Source organism: Crocuta crocuta, unplaced genomic scaffold, assembly GCF_008692635.1.
Source record: "Crocuta crocuta isolate KB4526 unplaced genomic scaffold, BGI_CrCroc_1.0 scaffold127, whole genome shotgun sequence".
NCBI lineage: Eukaryota > Metazoa > Chordata > Mammalia > Carnivora > Hyaenidae > Crocuta > Crocuta crocuta.
In genome coordinates, this window is record NW_027532008.1 from 11286286 (window position 1) to 11300867 (window position 14582).

The following is a 14582-nucleotide window of genomic DNA, read 5'->3' on the forward strand; positions in this document are numbered from 1 at the left end:
ACTGTCCCGCCCAGAGCCCCCCAAGGTGAAGCTGGAGGGCCGCAGCACTACCTCCCTGAGTGTCTCCTGGAGCATTCCGCCGCCGCAGCAGAGCCGAGTGTGGAAGTATGAGGTCACCTACCGCAAGAAGGTAACTGGAAGGGGTCGGGGCCGAGCTGCAGTCAGGGGACCAGCTGGCCAGAGGCGCTTACCACATTCTGCAGAGGAGGACACTGAGACCTGGGGTTTTCCTGACAGTCACCTCTCCCAGGCCAGCACAGCAGAGTGTTGTGGGAGAGAAGGCACAGTGTTCTGGAATTTTCAGAAGAGATAGCTGGGGTGCGGGAAAACACCTGGTCTTGGGGGCGCCTGGGTGGCTCCGTCGGTTAAGCCTCTGACTTTGGCTCAGGTCATGATCTTGCCGGTCCTGAGTTTGAGCCCCGCGTCGGGCTCTGTGCTGACAGCTCAGAGTCTAGAACCTGCTTCGGATTCTGTGTCTCCCTCTCTCTCTGCCTCTCCCCCAGTCTCTCTCTCTCTCTCTCTCTCTGTCTCTCTCATCCATAAACATTAAAAATATTTTTTTAAAAAAGACTGGTCTTGATGATCAGACAGACCTGGGTTTTGAGTCTTGGCTCACGCATTTGTTGGCTCTGACCTTGAGTGACTCACTTCATTTCTCTGAGCCTCAGTTCCCTCATCCGTAAGAAGAGCGTCGAGTTTGCTAGCGAAAGTGAGCCGCCTTGCTAGGCTGGGCTGGGAGTGGTCTCTGGTGGGCTGAGCCGATACCCCTGCCCTGCCCTCATTATCTACGCCTCTATCCGTGGCCGCCCACAGGGGGACTCCAACAGCTACAATGTGCGCCGCACCGAGGGCTTCTCCGTGACCCTAGATGACCTGGCGCCAGATACCGTCTACCTGGTCCAGGTGCAGGCGCTGACGCAGGAAGGCCAGGGCGCTGGCAGCAAGATTCATGAGTTCCAGACGTTGTGTGAGTTGGACACCAGGGCTTGGGCCGGGCCGGGTCCCCGAAACAGAACAGTTGGGACCTCTGGGAAGAGGAAATGGATCAATGAACTTAGCAATGCCCCCTCCTGGTCCGCCTGGGCCTGGGATAGCCCTGTGGTGGGTTAGTCCCAAGTCCAGGGAGGGGACAGAATTGAGGGCTGGGGGTGGGGGACCAGGGACATGCAGTTCAGGGCAGTGTTGTGAGAAGGAGGGACATGGGGTCTGGCATTGGCAGACTCGGTTCAAATCCTGTGTTGTGGAAGGAGTCCCACACACCTGGCAGTGCTTGCTGTATTCCCTGGGGAGGACCTGTCATTTACCATCTGTGAAATGGGAATAAATATTCTCATGAACCATCACAAGTAAAAGCATCCAGCACACGTCTTGGGTCCCTAAAGGGGGCTTTGGGCGCAAAGGGGGCGTTGCCATGATTTGGAGTGAGGAGGGGGAAGGGCTCCCTCGACATCAGCTGGTTTTCCCTGACAGCCACAGAAGGATCTGGCAACATGGCAGTGATTGGCGGTGTGGTTGTTGGCGTTGTCTTGCTTCTGGTGCTAGGAGGAATCGGCGTCTTCATCCATCGCAGGTTTGTGGGAGCCCATGCCCGGCCTCCCCAAGGGCTGAGCTGAGACGCAGAGGGGGCGGGAGCCTCAGTTTCCTGTCTGGAAAATGGGGCTGATGGCAATCTAATCGCTGCCTCCTGGCGGCTGTGAAGGGCCCAGCGCAGCGCCTGGCATGCCCCAGGGGCTCAGGATGTGGTGGTCATTATCTTTGCTCTTATTAGTAACGGTGTGTCCACACTTCCTCTGGACACGCAGGCAGGAAGCCCTGGGAGCTCTAATGAGGAAAGCCCTCATTATGGCCACTTAAGGGGCCAGTACGGGGCGTAGATCCCAAGGAGTGAGCCCTGCTTGCTCATTTCCTCCTGCCCCTCCTGCTGCCTTCCCTGCACCTTCTGCCCGCTGAGCAGAGTGCTGAGCGCACCAAACGCCCGCCTAGGACCCGAGGGGAGCAGGGGGCTCCCGGCCGAGCAGGTCACTGACTTCCCTGTGTGTTTGGTTCTCTGGGGGGTTTCTCTCAGGAGGAAGAGCCTGCGGACCCGCCAGTCCTCTGAGGATGTTTACTTCTCCAAGTCGGGTGAGACGCAGCGCCCCTCCCTGCCCCTCCCCGCCCCGCCATCCCCTGCCCTGTGGTGGAGATGGGGATGCCAGGGCACTCCCGGGGCTCTGCAAGGGGCCCCCGAGCTTCCGTGAGCAGCTCAAAAGGGCGGAGCCAGAAGCTCAGTGGTCACGTGGCCTCCTCCACTTCCTCTTGGGCAACCCCTCACAGGGACCCTCTCCAAACTGTGACCCCACCCCTCCTTCTCCCTTCCAGAACAACTAAAGCCCCTAAAGACATACGTGGACCCCCACACATACGAGGACCCCAACCAGGCTGTGCTCAAGTTCACCACCGAGATCCATCCATCCTGTGTCACTCGGCAGAAGGTGATCGGAGCAGGTGAGTGTGGCGCTCTGGCAGAGGGGCCCGGGACCCGCTGGGGACTGCCCGAGTCCCTGGGCTGACAGGGCCGCGCCCCTCCTGCCTTGTCTTCCTTCAGGAGAGTTTGGGGAGGTGTATAAGGGGACCCTGAAGGCGTCGGGGAAGAAGGAGGTGCCCGTGGCCATCAAGACGCTGAAAGCCGGCTACACAGAGAAGCAGCGGGTGGACTTCCTGAGCGAGGCCAGCATCATGGGCCAGTTCAGCCACCACAACATCATCCGCCTGGAGGGTGTCGTCTCCAAATGTGAGGGCTGTGGGGGTGGGAGACCCCTGGGGCCGTAGCTGTGCCCACCCCCAGCATGCCCCTGTCCACGACTCTGGCCATCCCCTCACACCTGTGCCCGCTCTCTGCAGATAAGCCCATGATGATCATCACTGAATACATGGAGAACGGGGCTCTGGACAAGTTCCTTCGGGTGAGGCTGGGGGCTGGGGCAGGTGGGGGTCCGGGGTGCCTGCCGGGCTCAGGGCTGAGGGCTGAGGGTCCCGGAGTGCCCTGCTGGGCTGGGTGCCAAGGGCAGGAGCTCCAGGGTGCCCGCTGGGCTGGGGGCTGGGGGCTGAGGGCAGGGGGTCCAGGGTGCCCGCTGGGCTTGGGGCTGGGGGCTGAGACGTGTGCTCTGGCAGGAGAAGGACGGCGAGTTCAGCGTGCTGCAGCTGGTGGGCATGCTGCGGGGCATCGCGGCCGGCATGAAGTACCTGGCCAACATGAACTACGTGCACCGCGACCTGGCCGCCCGCAACATCCTCGTCAACAGCAACCTGGTCTGCAAGGTGTCCGACTTCGGCCTGTCCCGCGTGCTGGAGGATGACCCTGAGGCCACCTACACCACCAGCGTAAGTGCTGGGGCTGCTGTCGTCCCCGGAGGAGAAGGGCCTGAGGGCGAAGCAGCCTGCGCTCTGTGGCCCTGGGCATGGACCTCAGGAGGCAAGGACACTCCAGGGAGCGTGGAGGAGGGGCCCTGACTCCGTGTGGCCTGGCTGCCATTGTCCTGGGGCTGGCCAGAGGGACAGTAGTGACCGGGCCTGCATCCCCTGCAGGGTGGCAAGATTCCCATCCGCTGGACGGCCCCGGAGGCCATTTCCTACCGCAAGTTCACCTCGGCCAGCGACGTGTGGAGCTACGGCATTGTCATGTGGGAGGTGATGACGTATGGCGAGCGGCCCTACTGGGAGCTGTCGAACCATGAGGTAGGTCCCCCCCGCCCCTGGGGCTGCCCGCCCTCTCTGGAGCCGAACTGAAACCCATGATTCATTTCCGAACCCCAGTAGCTGGGCAGAGAGGAGTTTGGGGGGCTAGTCTTCATCTGGTACGTTCACTAAATGTTTATTGAGGGGCTACTATGTGCCAGGCTTTGTGCTGGGCTCCAGACCCAGTCCCTGCTTATAGTCAGTGGAAGGACAAGGAAACAAGCCGATGGGGTACGTGTGTGTGTGTGTTCCTGTGTGTGTGCACCCGTGTGTGCGTGTGATGTATGCATTTGTGTGTGTGTGTGTGTGTGCGCACGCGCGCGCTCACACATGCTTGGTGCCTCACGCAGCCTGGAGACGGAGGGGGAAGAGGGCTCTAGCTGAAGGAGGGTCTCCTAGAGATGTCCCGAGACCAGAGGGGGCCTGGCTGTGGCCTGGGGTGCCCTGGAGGGTGCAGGGTCAGGAGCCCTTTCCTCCGAGGAGCTCTGGAAACAGACCGTTAGCACTGGCCCTTTGTACCTCTGAAGGCTGTGTGTCTGACTCAAGAAGGGAGGCTCATCCCCTCTGTTTCTGGGGCTCCCCTTCCCTCCTCTGCCCACCTGCACGGACGGTGCGGGGAGGCCTCCTTGGGGACCCTGCCCGCGTTCGGCACCTGTGAAGGCGCTCCTGACCATCCTGCCTTCCCAGGTGATGAAAGCCATCAACGAAGGCTTCCGGCTCCCCACCCCCATGGACTGCCCCTCCGCCATCTACCAGCTCATGATGCAGTGCTGGCAGCAGGAACGCGCCCGCCGCCCCAAGTTCGCCGACATCGTCAGCATCCTCGACAAGCTCATCCGAGCTCCCGACTCCCTCAAGACCTTGGCTGACTTTGACCCCCGGTTAGTGCCATATCATCTGTGCGTGGTGGCCCCTACTTGTACTCCTGAGCTACTGCAATGTAGCTGGCGGTGGGGGCTGGTGGCCAGGGGGCTCGGCATTACTTAACGCTGGACGGGGGCTCACATAATAGTAAAAGAAGCCATCGACATATACGGGAAGTGTGTTGGGCAGCGTGCTCAGTGCCTAACGTGTTTTAACTCATTCAAACAACCGATGAGATGGGTCCTATAATTATCCGCCTTTTGTTGATGAGGAAGCTGAGACAGGGCGATTAAAGTATTTTATGTGCTGGCCGGTGGCCAGGCTGGGGCTGTGCCCCCAGGAACCTGAATCTTAACGTTTCCTGATGTTGTGGTTATTGGTAGTGGTATTGCCCGTGGGGGAAGCGGGGGCAGGAGGAGCTGTATACACGCAGAGTGCTCGCGACACGCCAGCCTGTCTCCCTGAACCCTCCCGGATTTTATTCCCTGTTGCCCAGGTTAGGAAACTGAGGCACAGGACAGCTGGGCGAGTTGGCCAGGTTCGGGAGCAGCGGGTTGGGAACCTGGACGCCGCAGTCCCTCAGCAGCAGGCGGGTGCTTCCCATTGCAGGGTGTCCATCCGGCTGCCCAGCACCAGCGGCTCCGAGGGCGTGCCCTTTCGCACGGTGTCCGAGTGGCTTGAGTCCATCAAGATGCAACAGTACACAGAGCACTTCCTGGCAGCCGGCTACACCGCCATCGAGAAGGTGGTACAGATGACCAACGAGTGAGTGTGGCCCCCTGCCTTCCCGCCGCTCCCCCTTAGTCTTTCTCTCTCCTTCTCTTTTGGAGGGGAGAGGCTTCGCAGGAAGGGCAGAACCAGGCCGGAAGCCAACAATTCTGGGCACTCATTCCTCGCCCCCGCCCCCCATCTTCCTGCATCTTTTTTTTCCAGAATGGGAAAATAATAGTAATTGTAATAAGAGCAGAGTTCATCAGGGGCTGACTAGGTGCCGGCTGGGTGCCTGAGCACTTTGAATCCAAGTTCATGCTAACTCGGCAGGTGGGTCTTGTCACTATTCCCACCAGACAGGTGAGAAAAGGGGTATAGGGAACTGCAGTGACTTGTCCAGGGTCCCACGGCCACTAGGGTCTAGGGGCACAGTAGGATTCCAGCCCTGGCCAGTCAGGGCCCCAGAACTCAGGCACCACGGGGGTCATTAACAGAGAGACCGAGGTTCAGAGAGGTTACGTGGGCTCCTTCAGGGCACGCAGTCTGTAGCTGTGAATCTGGGGAAGGAAAGGCCTGTCTTCACAGCCGTTGTCTACTTGAACTTCCTGATTGCCTTGTCAGTAGATGTTATTACTTTTCCCATCAAACAAGTGGGGAAACTGAGGCTGCCAGGCTATGTAGCTTGCCTCAGGTCACACGGCCAGCTAGAGGCAGCATTCCTGTCCAGGATGCGGAAAAGAAATGGGCAGAGTCCTTGGGCTTCACGGGGTTGGCTCTGGGCCCGCCGTCCAGCCTGGCAAGAAGGGCCAGTTGCCCTTGCCCCGGCCCAGGGTACGGCCCTGTATCATCTCAGGCTGCCCCGTGGGAGCTCCGCTTCCCCCTCCAACATCAGGGAACTTTCCCGGCATGGCCTTGGCTCAGACACCTCTTCCTGCCCCAGGAGGGAGAAGACATTATCCTCTTAGCCTTTTGTGCCTCTAAAAATAGCATTAGGTCCCAATAGCCCAGCTCGTAGAGGGTCCAAGGTCAGGGCCGGAACAGTCCCTGGGGCTGGGAGGTTTTGGGAATCACACGGAGGGGTCGACCTGGGCTCCCACAGTTCTGGGTCACAGAAGTTCTGGGATCTGGGCCTGAGCAGGAATATTCTCCAGGGCCTTCTGATTGCTGGTCAAAGCTTCTTAGACGAGCCATGGTGCGTCCCAGGGGACGGGGAGTCAGGCAGGGACAGGGCTGGCAGGGGATGAGGAGAGAAGAGACGGGTCCCAGGATATTTTTGTTGACAGCCAGCGGCAGGGTCCCAAGCTCGGGCTCTGCAGTCACTTTGGCTTCAGGTCCCGCATCTGCCACTTCCTAGCAGGGGACCTTGGTCAAATTGGGTTCCATCTTTGAGCCTTGGTTTCTATTTCCCTGCTGTATAGGTGGCGTGGGTGCAGCGCAGGTGACACGTGGGCGCACTGTAGGGGCTTAATCCACATCACTCTCCTCTCTCCTCCACCTCCTTGCTTTCGGCCCGAAGCCTGTGGGCAAATGCCAGGGTCCCTGGGCCCCCTCCAAGGGCTCCCACCAGGGACAGCACAGATTCTCCTGTGGGTGAGCAGAGCTGAGGGCAAGGAGAAGTGCTTACAGGAAACATATGTTCTTGGAAGCTTCCCGAAATAGCCCGGGGTGCTCCTTGGCCAATTCCTTTCCCACGAGCAGGGACAGGGCTGTCTTGGATGGATGGAGGCTGTGTGTGTGTGTCTGTGTGTGTGTGTGTGCACGCGTGTGTGCATGCATGTGTGCTGTTTTGAAAGGCCTGAATAAAGGCAGGAAGTCATTCCACACTCCGTCCTCCTCCCACCCAGAGCTGAGGCCTGCGTGACTCACCACCACTGCCTCCTTCTTGATTTCAAATAAATGAAATGAATGGGGATCTTAGAGCACTTTTTTACCCTGAAGGCTGTGTCTACAGGTGCTGTGAGTCCCAGTGGGGGACAGTGAGCGGGTCTCAGAACTCAGCGCTTTCCCCGATGGGGTCGGGGTTTAGGCTCCAGTGTCCCCTCCCCTCCCCCCATTCTGTCCCCCTCAAAGGGCTGGCTACCTGTTCCCCTGTGGTCCCACGGTGGCCACCTTTTCTCAGATTGAGCATTCACCACATTATTTTGGAGGTGCTCGGGTTTCTAGCTAGACTAGTGGTTTTAGGTGTCTTTTGAGGAACTAAGGAAGCAGCGGACATTGTACCCCAGAAAAACGCCCCATCCGACAAAAGGTCCTGTCCCGTGTGGGGCGACACAATACAGCTTTCTGTGACGGAGGCCCAGGCTGATGGGGCTTACGGTCTCTGCGTGTCCTCAGCGTGGGCTTGGTGCCGAGAGCTGTTTGCTGAGGCCACGGATCATTACGTGTGAGGCTCCAGGAACCCTCTCTCCCTCTGTGACCGAGGCCTGCACACATCAGGTGGGGGATGTGTGGCCTTTGAATTTCCCTGGGGCCGGGGCTAGCATTGAGAGTGCTCAGGGAAAAGGTAGCCCCCGTCATGTGTCTCCCTACCCCCGTGATGAGAGTCGATGGGAGTGACAAGAGGGAAACTGAGGCTGAGGCAGGGACAGTCTCCAAAAGCCACAGGCATCGGCTGGTCTGTGATTCTCGCCTTGTGTGACTCTGGTAGCAAAGGAGGCAAGGAAGGCCATCAGGGTCTCTTTTGTGCTGAAAGAGAATGGAGCTGGGGGAGGTGATTCAGGAGCAGGTAACTAAAGCTTCCCATTTTACATATAAAGCAACTGAGACCCAAAGACAGGACGGGACCTGCTCCAGGCTTTGATGAAGGCAGGGGCTAGAATTCAGCCTCTTGCCTCCCAGCCTGGAGTTTTTGCTTCCTGGATGGGTCTCGGGAATAACCTCTGATTAACTACGCTGACCTGGGAGAGGGGCGGCCCAGGCACTGACTCTGTGTCCCCTAAAGCAGCCATTCATTCATTCATTCATTCATTCATTCATTCATTCAGCAGATGCTCCTTGAGGACCTACTCTGGACCAGGCCTGTCCTGGGGCCCAGGGGACTAGGTCTCTGCTGTTACCCTCCTAGTGCTCACATAACCCCCAGGGGGGTCATACATCAGGGTCGTTGGGACCCTATAAAATGCACACTCCCTGTCCCACCCGGAGAACTTTAAGGTCAGAGTCTGGAGTTAGGCCCAGGATCCTGCCTTTTGAGTAAGTGCCTCCTTCCCTGGTGATCCAGGTGCTTCCCCGGGAGCCGCACTTTGAGACCCATAGGTGTGGGGGGAACAGCACTGCGTTTTCAGCACCCCAGCTGTTTCGGTCAGAACGTTCTCGGTTAGAACGTTCTCCTAGGGGTCCGACTCCTGGCCTTCCCGCCGCGGTGGGCACAGCCAGCCCCTCCTGGAGGTCCGTGAGCCGCCCTCCCTGCGCCCCTGGGTCTGCCCTTCCCTGCTCGGCACCTTCTCCGAGGGCTCCCAGAGCCTGTGGGAAAGTCATGTCTCCGTAATTGCAAACAGGAGCCTGCACCATATAATTAGTTTCGTTTACAGCCAGGAGACGGCCCATAAAAACCTGGGTGTTTTCATGGGTTTGGGCTGGTGGGTGCGGGTGGTGGAGGAGAAAAGTCCCCGAGTGAGCAATAAACCTCCTGCTCTAGGGCTCCTGGGAGCAGAAGTGGTTTTATGAGAGGCCGGAGAGGCATGGAAAGGGGGGCAGGAGAGGGCTGTGGGCTCCTGGGCACATCTTTCCATCGGGCACCCATGCCGCCCTACCCCCCTCTGCCCCCAGTTTCTGGGGTCTGCCAGCCTCTGCTTAGGCACCCATCCCATTTTACAGGTGAGGAAGTTGAGGTTCCTAAAGGGAAAACCCCTTTCTCGGAGTGACCTGGTCACTTGACTGGTGACCCACAAGCCCCTCCCATTGGAAGTCGGCGGAACTTTAACCTTTGAGGTCCCGCTGCGAGTTTCCTGAGTTCTTCCTCAGTTGTCAGCAATGGGCACCCAAAGGGAGTAGGGGTGAAATAAAGTGGTGGCTGGGAAGAGACCTCCCTGCCCCCCGGCCCCACTCCCCTGCAACGGATAATGGCATCAGTGCTGCCTGGGGAAGAGGCCTCAGCTGGGGACAGTGAGGACCGAGCCAGGGTCGGCGTTGGCTCACTGATTTCCAGCGCTTCCACCTCCCGGCTGTGTGGCTTCACCTCCCTGAGTCTCAGTTTTCTAATCTGCACAATGGAGCTGTAAAGAGCACCTGCTGTACAGATCATTGTGCAGACGTGATGGGGTGGGGGGGAGCTTCTCACAGAGTTGGTGCTTCTTCTTTTATGGGTGCTTTTTAAAGTTCATTTATTTATTTGGGGGGGGGGCAGGGCAGAGAGAGAGAGGTAGAGAGAGAATCCCAAGCAGGCCCCGCACTGTCCACACAGAGCCTGATGTGGGGCTCGAACTCACAAACTGAGATCATGACCTGAGCTGAAATCAAGAGTCAGACGCTTAACTGACTGCACCCACCCCCTCCCGGCACCCCCAGAGTCTGTGCTTCTATCGCTTCTCTAACTTTGTTGATGTAGTGAGCTTTCGGGATGCAGAACCTCGGTCGGGCCTCTGCCCCCTCTGCGCCCTCTCATCTCCCCGCCTCCCCCAGCCAGCCCCTAACTCCCTCTCTCCCTCACCCACAGTGACATCAAGAGGATTGGGGTGCGGCTGCCTGGCCACCAGAAACGCATTGCCTACAGCCTGCTGGGACTCAAGGACCAGGTGAACACAGTCGGGATCCCCATCTGAGCTCCGGTTGGCCTCAAACCCCCTCGGCCAAGAATACTTGAAGAAATGGAGTGGCATCTCTGCCAGCTCTGTACTAGGCCACCAGGGACCTTATTTATTTCTAGTTATTCCATATGGATACCACCCTGAGGCCTCTGCTGGGTGGGGGGGTTCTTGGAAGACACCTTGGCCTAAACTGAGGAGACGCTCAGGGACCCCGAGCTGGGGGCCTCTTCATCAACGAAGGACAGACTGCCGAGCACTTAGCAGGGACCACCACGGCCCCAGCGTCCCCTTGGGCAGGAGCCCCTCCAAGGCATCCGGACGGACACACAGGACATTTCCAAACTGACCTCCCCCTTGCTGTTTCAGGAGGTGGGAGGCAGGGTCAGCCTGTGGCCACATGAACAGGGTACCTCCAGTCCCACCCACAGGTGAGAAGCGGACAGCCAGCTAACTCAGCTGGGCGACACCCACTGGGTCCCCGGGTCCCCGGGTCCCCCTGGTGCCTTCCTCAGCCCCCAGGCCCTGTCCTCAGCCCCCGCGGGCCAAATCTTGCTTCCCCGGGGCCCCTCGCAGGATGCTTGGTTGTGTTGAGGTTTTTTAAAATATATATTTTGTATTTTGTGAGAGTATGTGTGTGTGGCGGGGGGGCCCGGCCAGGGCTGGGGGCGGACGATGGCCTACGTCAGACATTCCCAGGCTGGGGGCCGGTCCATCGGTCTCCATCCCCTTCAGACAGCACTCACTACTCTGTCAGTGTTAATTATTTTGTTTTGTTGGGTATTTTTTTTCGAACCTTAATTTATTATTATTTTTTTTATATTTATTGTTAGGAAATGACTTATTTCTGCTCTGGAATAAAGTTGCAGATGGTTCAAACTGATCTCGGTTTTGAGTGTTTGGGGTAGCGGTGGGGGCAGAGAGGCCTTCCATGTGGGAAGTGGAGGGTGGGTGGGGAGGTGGGCAGGGGGCCAGGCAGCAGGCCCTGCCGAGCCTGGCCTCCACACCAACAGGCCTCTGTCACCTTTGATCTCTAGGCTTCTGGAGGGTTGGGAGGCAGAGGAATGACGGGAACAGCCGTCAGCTCCCTCCCACACGTCTCTGGAGAGCTTGTTGAAATAGATTCTTCGACCGTCCACATAGGGCTCTGAAGTTTACAAGGGCTTTCCACAAGTTTTGGCTTGTAGGAGCCTCCACGCTCAGGTTTTGTGGGCAGCCCCATTTTACAGAAGAGGAAAACTGAGGTTGGGCCCAGGATCAGGGCTTGTCCAAGGCCACATGGCAAGGCAGAGGCAGAGACCAGAATTGGAAGCAAGGCCAGGAATCCCAATTAGATGCGTTTCTCACAGATGAGGAGACTGAGGCTCAGAGATGTGCAGTGACTTGCCCTGAGTCACACAGTAGGAAGGAGCAGAGGCCTCGAGGGAAGCTAGAGTCCTGGGTTTCAAACCCTGAGCCTTCTCCATGATATGCTGCTGCCCTGCACACCACAGGTCGTTCACAGTGAGCCTTAGGAAGGTGTCGTACACAGGCGACCAGGGAGGTGGCCAGGTGAGCAGAGACGAACTGGGGCAGAGGAGAAAGGCTTCCTGGTGGAGGGGGCCCCAGAACTGAGATATGTAGGGATTGTCGAGACAACGGCAATTAGCCAGTGAAGTGGTAGGAGAGGACGATGCAGGCAGAGTAAACTGGAGGTGGCGCTGTGTGGTTGTGCAAGGGGAGCCATGACTGCTTCGATGTTATTAGGGTACGAGGCAGGGCCTTGTAAGGCAGGTCCAGGAGTGGAGATTTTAAGTTGAGGGCACTGGGGAGCCACTGAAGATTCTAATCAGGGTGTGGCATGATCACTGTGCCCTCAACAGAAGTCACTGGTAGAGGCGGGCCCAGAACTCCAGTCCCCTGACTCAGCTTGGAGCTGTGGGGCAGCAAAATTGTGAGGATGCTCACCTTGCCTTGGGGTCTCAAGACCGGCCCACTCTGCCCTGACCCCCTGCCGCTACAGGAAAGTGGCCTCCATGGGGACCCAGCTCTGAGTCCGACCCCCTGGGCATCAGGGAGCCATGCAGCGTTGGCTGGGGCTGGGCTGGGGAAAGGAAAGGAAGCACTGGCTGAGCTCGCCAGGCCTTCCTCCCGTTAGTGCTAGGCCGTGGGGTGTGGTCAGCCTGGTGGCTGAGTCAGGCTTTCCTGGGAACTGACCCTCGCCTGGCTCACCCAGATGGCCACCGTGGCTCTGTTATTGGGCTACAGCTACTGCCATCACCACTGACAGAACTGTGGATCCGGCAGGGAACAAGCCTGCAATCCCACAGTGAGCTGGGCCTCGATGGCACCTGGGGCCAGGCCTGAGTCCCATTCCCAAAGCAACAAAGCCACCTGATGGCCCCACTGGTGAGCAGAAGTGGACACAGGAAGTGGCTGAGCCTAGGAGGGAGATGGCCTCATGTGCTGTCTCCCTCAAGGTCCTGATGGATGTGAAGCCCTCCAAGGGCACAGGCATCTGAGCTGCAGGCTGGGATCCGTGCTCAAAGGCCAGTGGGCAGCTGTCTGGAGCCTCCCGTGGATCTTATGATTGGCCAGAGGGGACGTTTAATTTTTTAAAAAGTTAAACCCAGCTCTGCCCTCTAGAGGGCCTAGAAGCAGTGACACCCCCCCTAGCAATAAGCACATCCTGCTCCCAGATCTTGGCTCCTACGCACCATCCTCTAATGAAAAAACCCAGAACTCCTTAGAAAAGTGGCTGCTTCCAGGGCTGAGACAGGGAAAATATAAGAATTAGTCTGGAGCATCCTGTAGGGATGCAGAGCAAGGAAAGGCTCAAAAAATAAACAGATGAGGGGATGTCAGACCCAGAAGCCAGCCTGAAAGAGATCCCAATGGCCAAACCTAGACCAAGCCGAACGGCAGAACAAATAACATAGAATTAGACTGAAACCCAATAAAATAAATGTCTACGAGTCCAAGCTGGTATAAATAATGATTGAATGAATGAATGAATGAATGAGTAAGGGAGACTAGACAAATCTTCCTTACAGAAGAGTTCCACATCATTCATGCCTGTTCTCACCTCCAGCAGATGGTTAATTCCAAATCCAGGCTTTGAATATGGACCTAGTGATAAACGCTTCTGAAGAAAGGAAGCGTAGAAAGGATTAAAAAAAGAAGAGGAAGAAACAGAAACTTTACAGTGGAGAAACCCAGCAAACACTACCATAACCACTACGCTGACATTATCAGTGGAAACACAAACAAACCCAGGGCAGCAGGAATATGTTGCTTGAATTTATGATCAGGTATCAGCAAACACTTGTACAGGGATACAGGGGGTGCCGGCCACTGCTCTCAGTGCTTCGCTCGTGTTTACTATTGTTATGACAAGCTGTTAAGATGGGTACCACTGCTATCCCTTTTACAGATTTGAACACTGAGGCACAGGGAGGTTAATGACTTGCACCACAGGAGCAGGAATCAAGCCCAGGCAGTCTTGGTCCCATGCCATGGAGCCCCTAATGAAATGCTTTCCTGAGGCCACTTGGATGGCTCAGTTGGTAAAGCATGCCACTCGTTTTTTTCTTTTAATTTTTAAAAAAAATATTTATATATTTTTAAGAGAGACAAAGACAGAGCATGAGCAGAGGAGGGGCAGAGAGAGAGGGAGACACAGAACCTGAAGCAGGCTCCAGGCTCTGCGCTGTCAGCACAGAGCCCAGTGTGGGGCTCGAAGTCATGAACTGTGAGATTGTGACCTGAGCTGAAGCCAGACGCATAACCAACAGAGCCACCTAGGCACCCCTGGAACATGCCACTCTTGATTTCAGGGTCGTGAGTTCAAGCCCCACACTGGGTTTTAGAAATTACTTTTAAAAAATGTTTGGGGCTCCTGGGTGGCTCCGTTGGTTAAGCATCTGGCTCTTACTTTTGGCTCAGATCATGATCTCACAGTTTGTGAGTTTGAGCACTGTGTTGGGCTCTGAACTGACAGCTTGGAACCTGCTTGGGATTCTCTCTCTCCATCTCTCTCTGCCCCTCTCCTGCTCATGCTCACTCTCTCTCAAAATAAACTTTGGGGCACCTGGATGGCTCAGTCAGTTAACTTCAGCTCAGGTCATGATCTCACAGTCCTTGGGTTCGAGCCCCGCGTCGGGCTCTGTGCTGACAGCTCAGAGTCTGGAGCTTGCTTCAAATTCGGTGTCTCCCTCTCTCTCTACCCCTCCCCCACTCACTTCCTGTCTCTCTCAAAATAAAATAAAAACATGAAAAAATAAAATAAAATAAACTTTTAAAAATGCATTCCCATTTGCCACCTTTAACTGCCACGACAGGACATTCTGCTCTCTGCCACGTTGGGCACCTCCCTAGATATGGTCTGAGAAGCACTGGTTCTGGGGAAACTGAGGCCACATAACTTGCCCAGGGTTTCCAAATACATCAGTGCCATCTCCTGCTCTGTGCCAGGCTGGGCATGGGGCTGCAGAGCTGAATCAGACCTCTCTCCCTCCCTCAGGAAGAAGACAGTCCTCAGTCTGGTATGGACAGGGGTGGCTGTACAGCAGG

At 57.0% G+C, this 14582-nt stretch overlaps 1 protein-coding gene across 2 annotated transcripts in view; it reads left to right on the forward strand.

Annotated features, from left to right (window-relative positions):
* EPHA2 (EPH receptor A2) overlaps window positions 1–10914 on the forward strand; it is a 27731-nt gene extending 16817 nt beyond the window's left edge. Inside the window, exons 6-18 of one of the 2 annotated variants that reach the window (XM_077775739.1) lie at window positions 15–130; window positions 814–967; window positions 1471–1570; window positions 2066–2121; window positions 2359–2484; window positions 2585–2770; window positions 2881–2942; window positions 3151–3360; window positions 3565–3714; window positions 4402–4595; window positions 5188–5343; window positions 9944–10022; window positions 10401–10914. In XM_077775739.1, the coding sequence (XP_077631865.1) occupies window positions 15–130; window positions 814–967; window positions 1471–1570; window positions 2066–2121; window positions 2359–2484; window positions 2585–2770; window positions 2881–2942; window positions 3151–3360; window positions 3565–3714; window positions 4402–4595; window positions 5188–5343; window positions 9944–10022; window positions 10401–10466 (1655 nt within the window). In that variant the 3' untranslated portion in view covers window positions 10467–10914. Of the gene's footprint in view, window positions 1–14; window positions 131–813; window positions 968–1470; window positions 1571–2065; window positions 2122–2358; window positions 2485–2584; window positions 2771–2880; window positions 2943–3150; window positions 3361–3564; window positions 3715–4401; window positions 4596–5187; window positions 5344–9943 lie in introns of both variants that reach the window. The other variant, XM_077775740.1, reaches the window with a different exon arrangement.
* Window positions 10915–14582: the final 3668 nt, after the last annotated feature.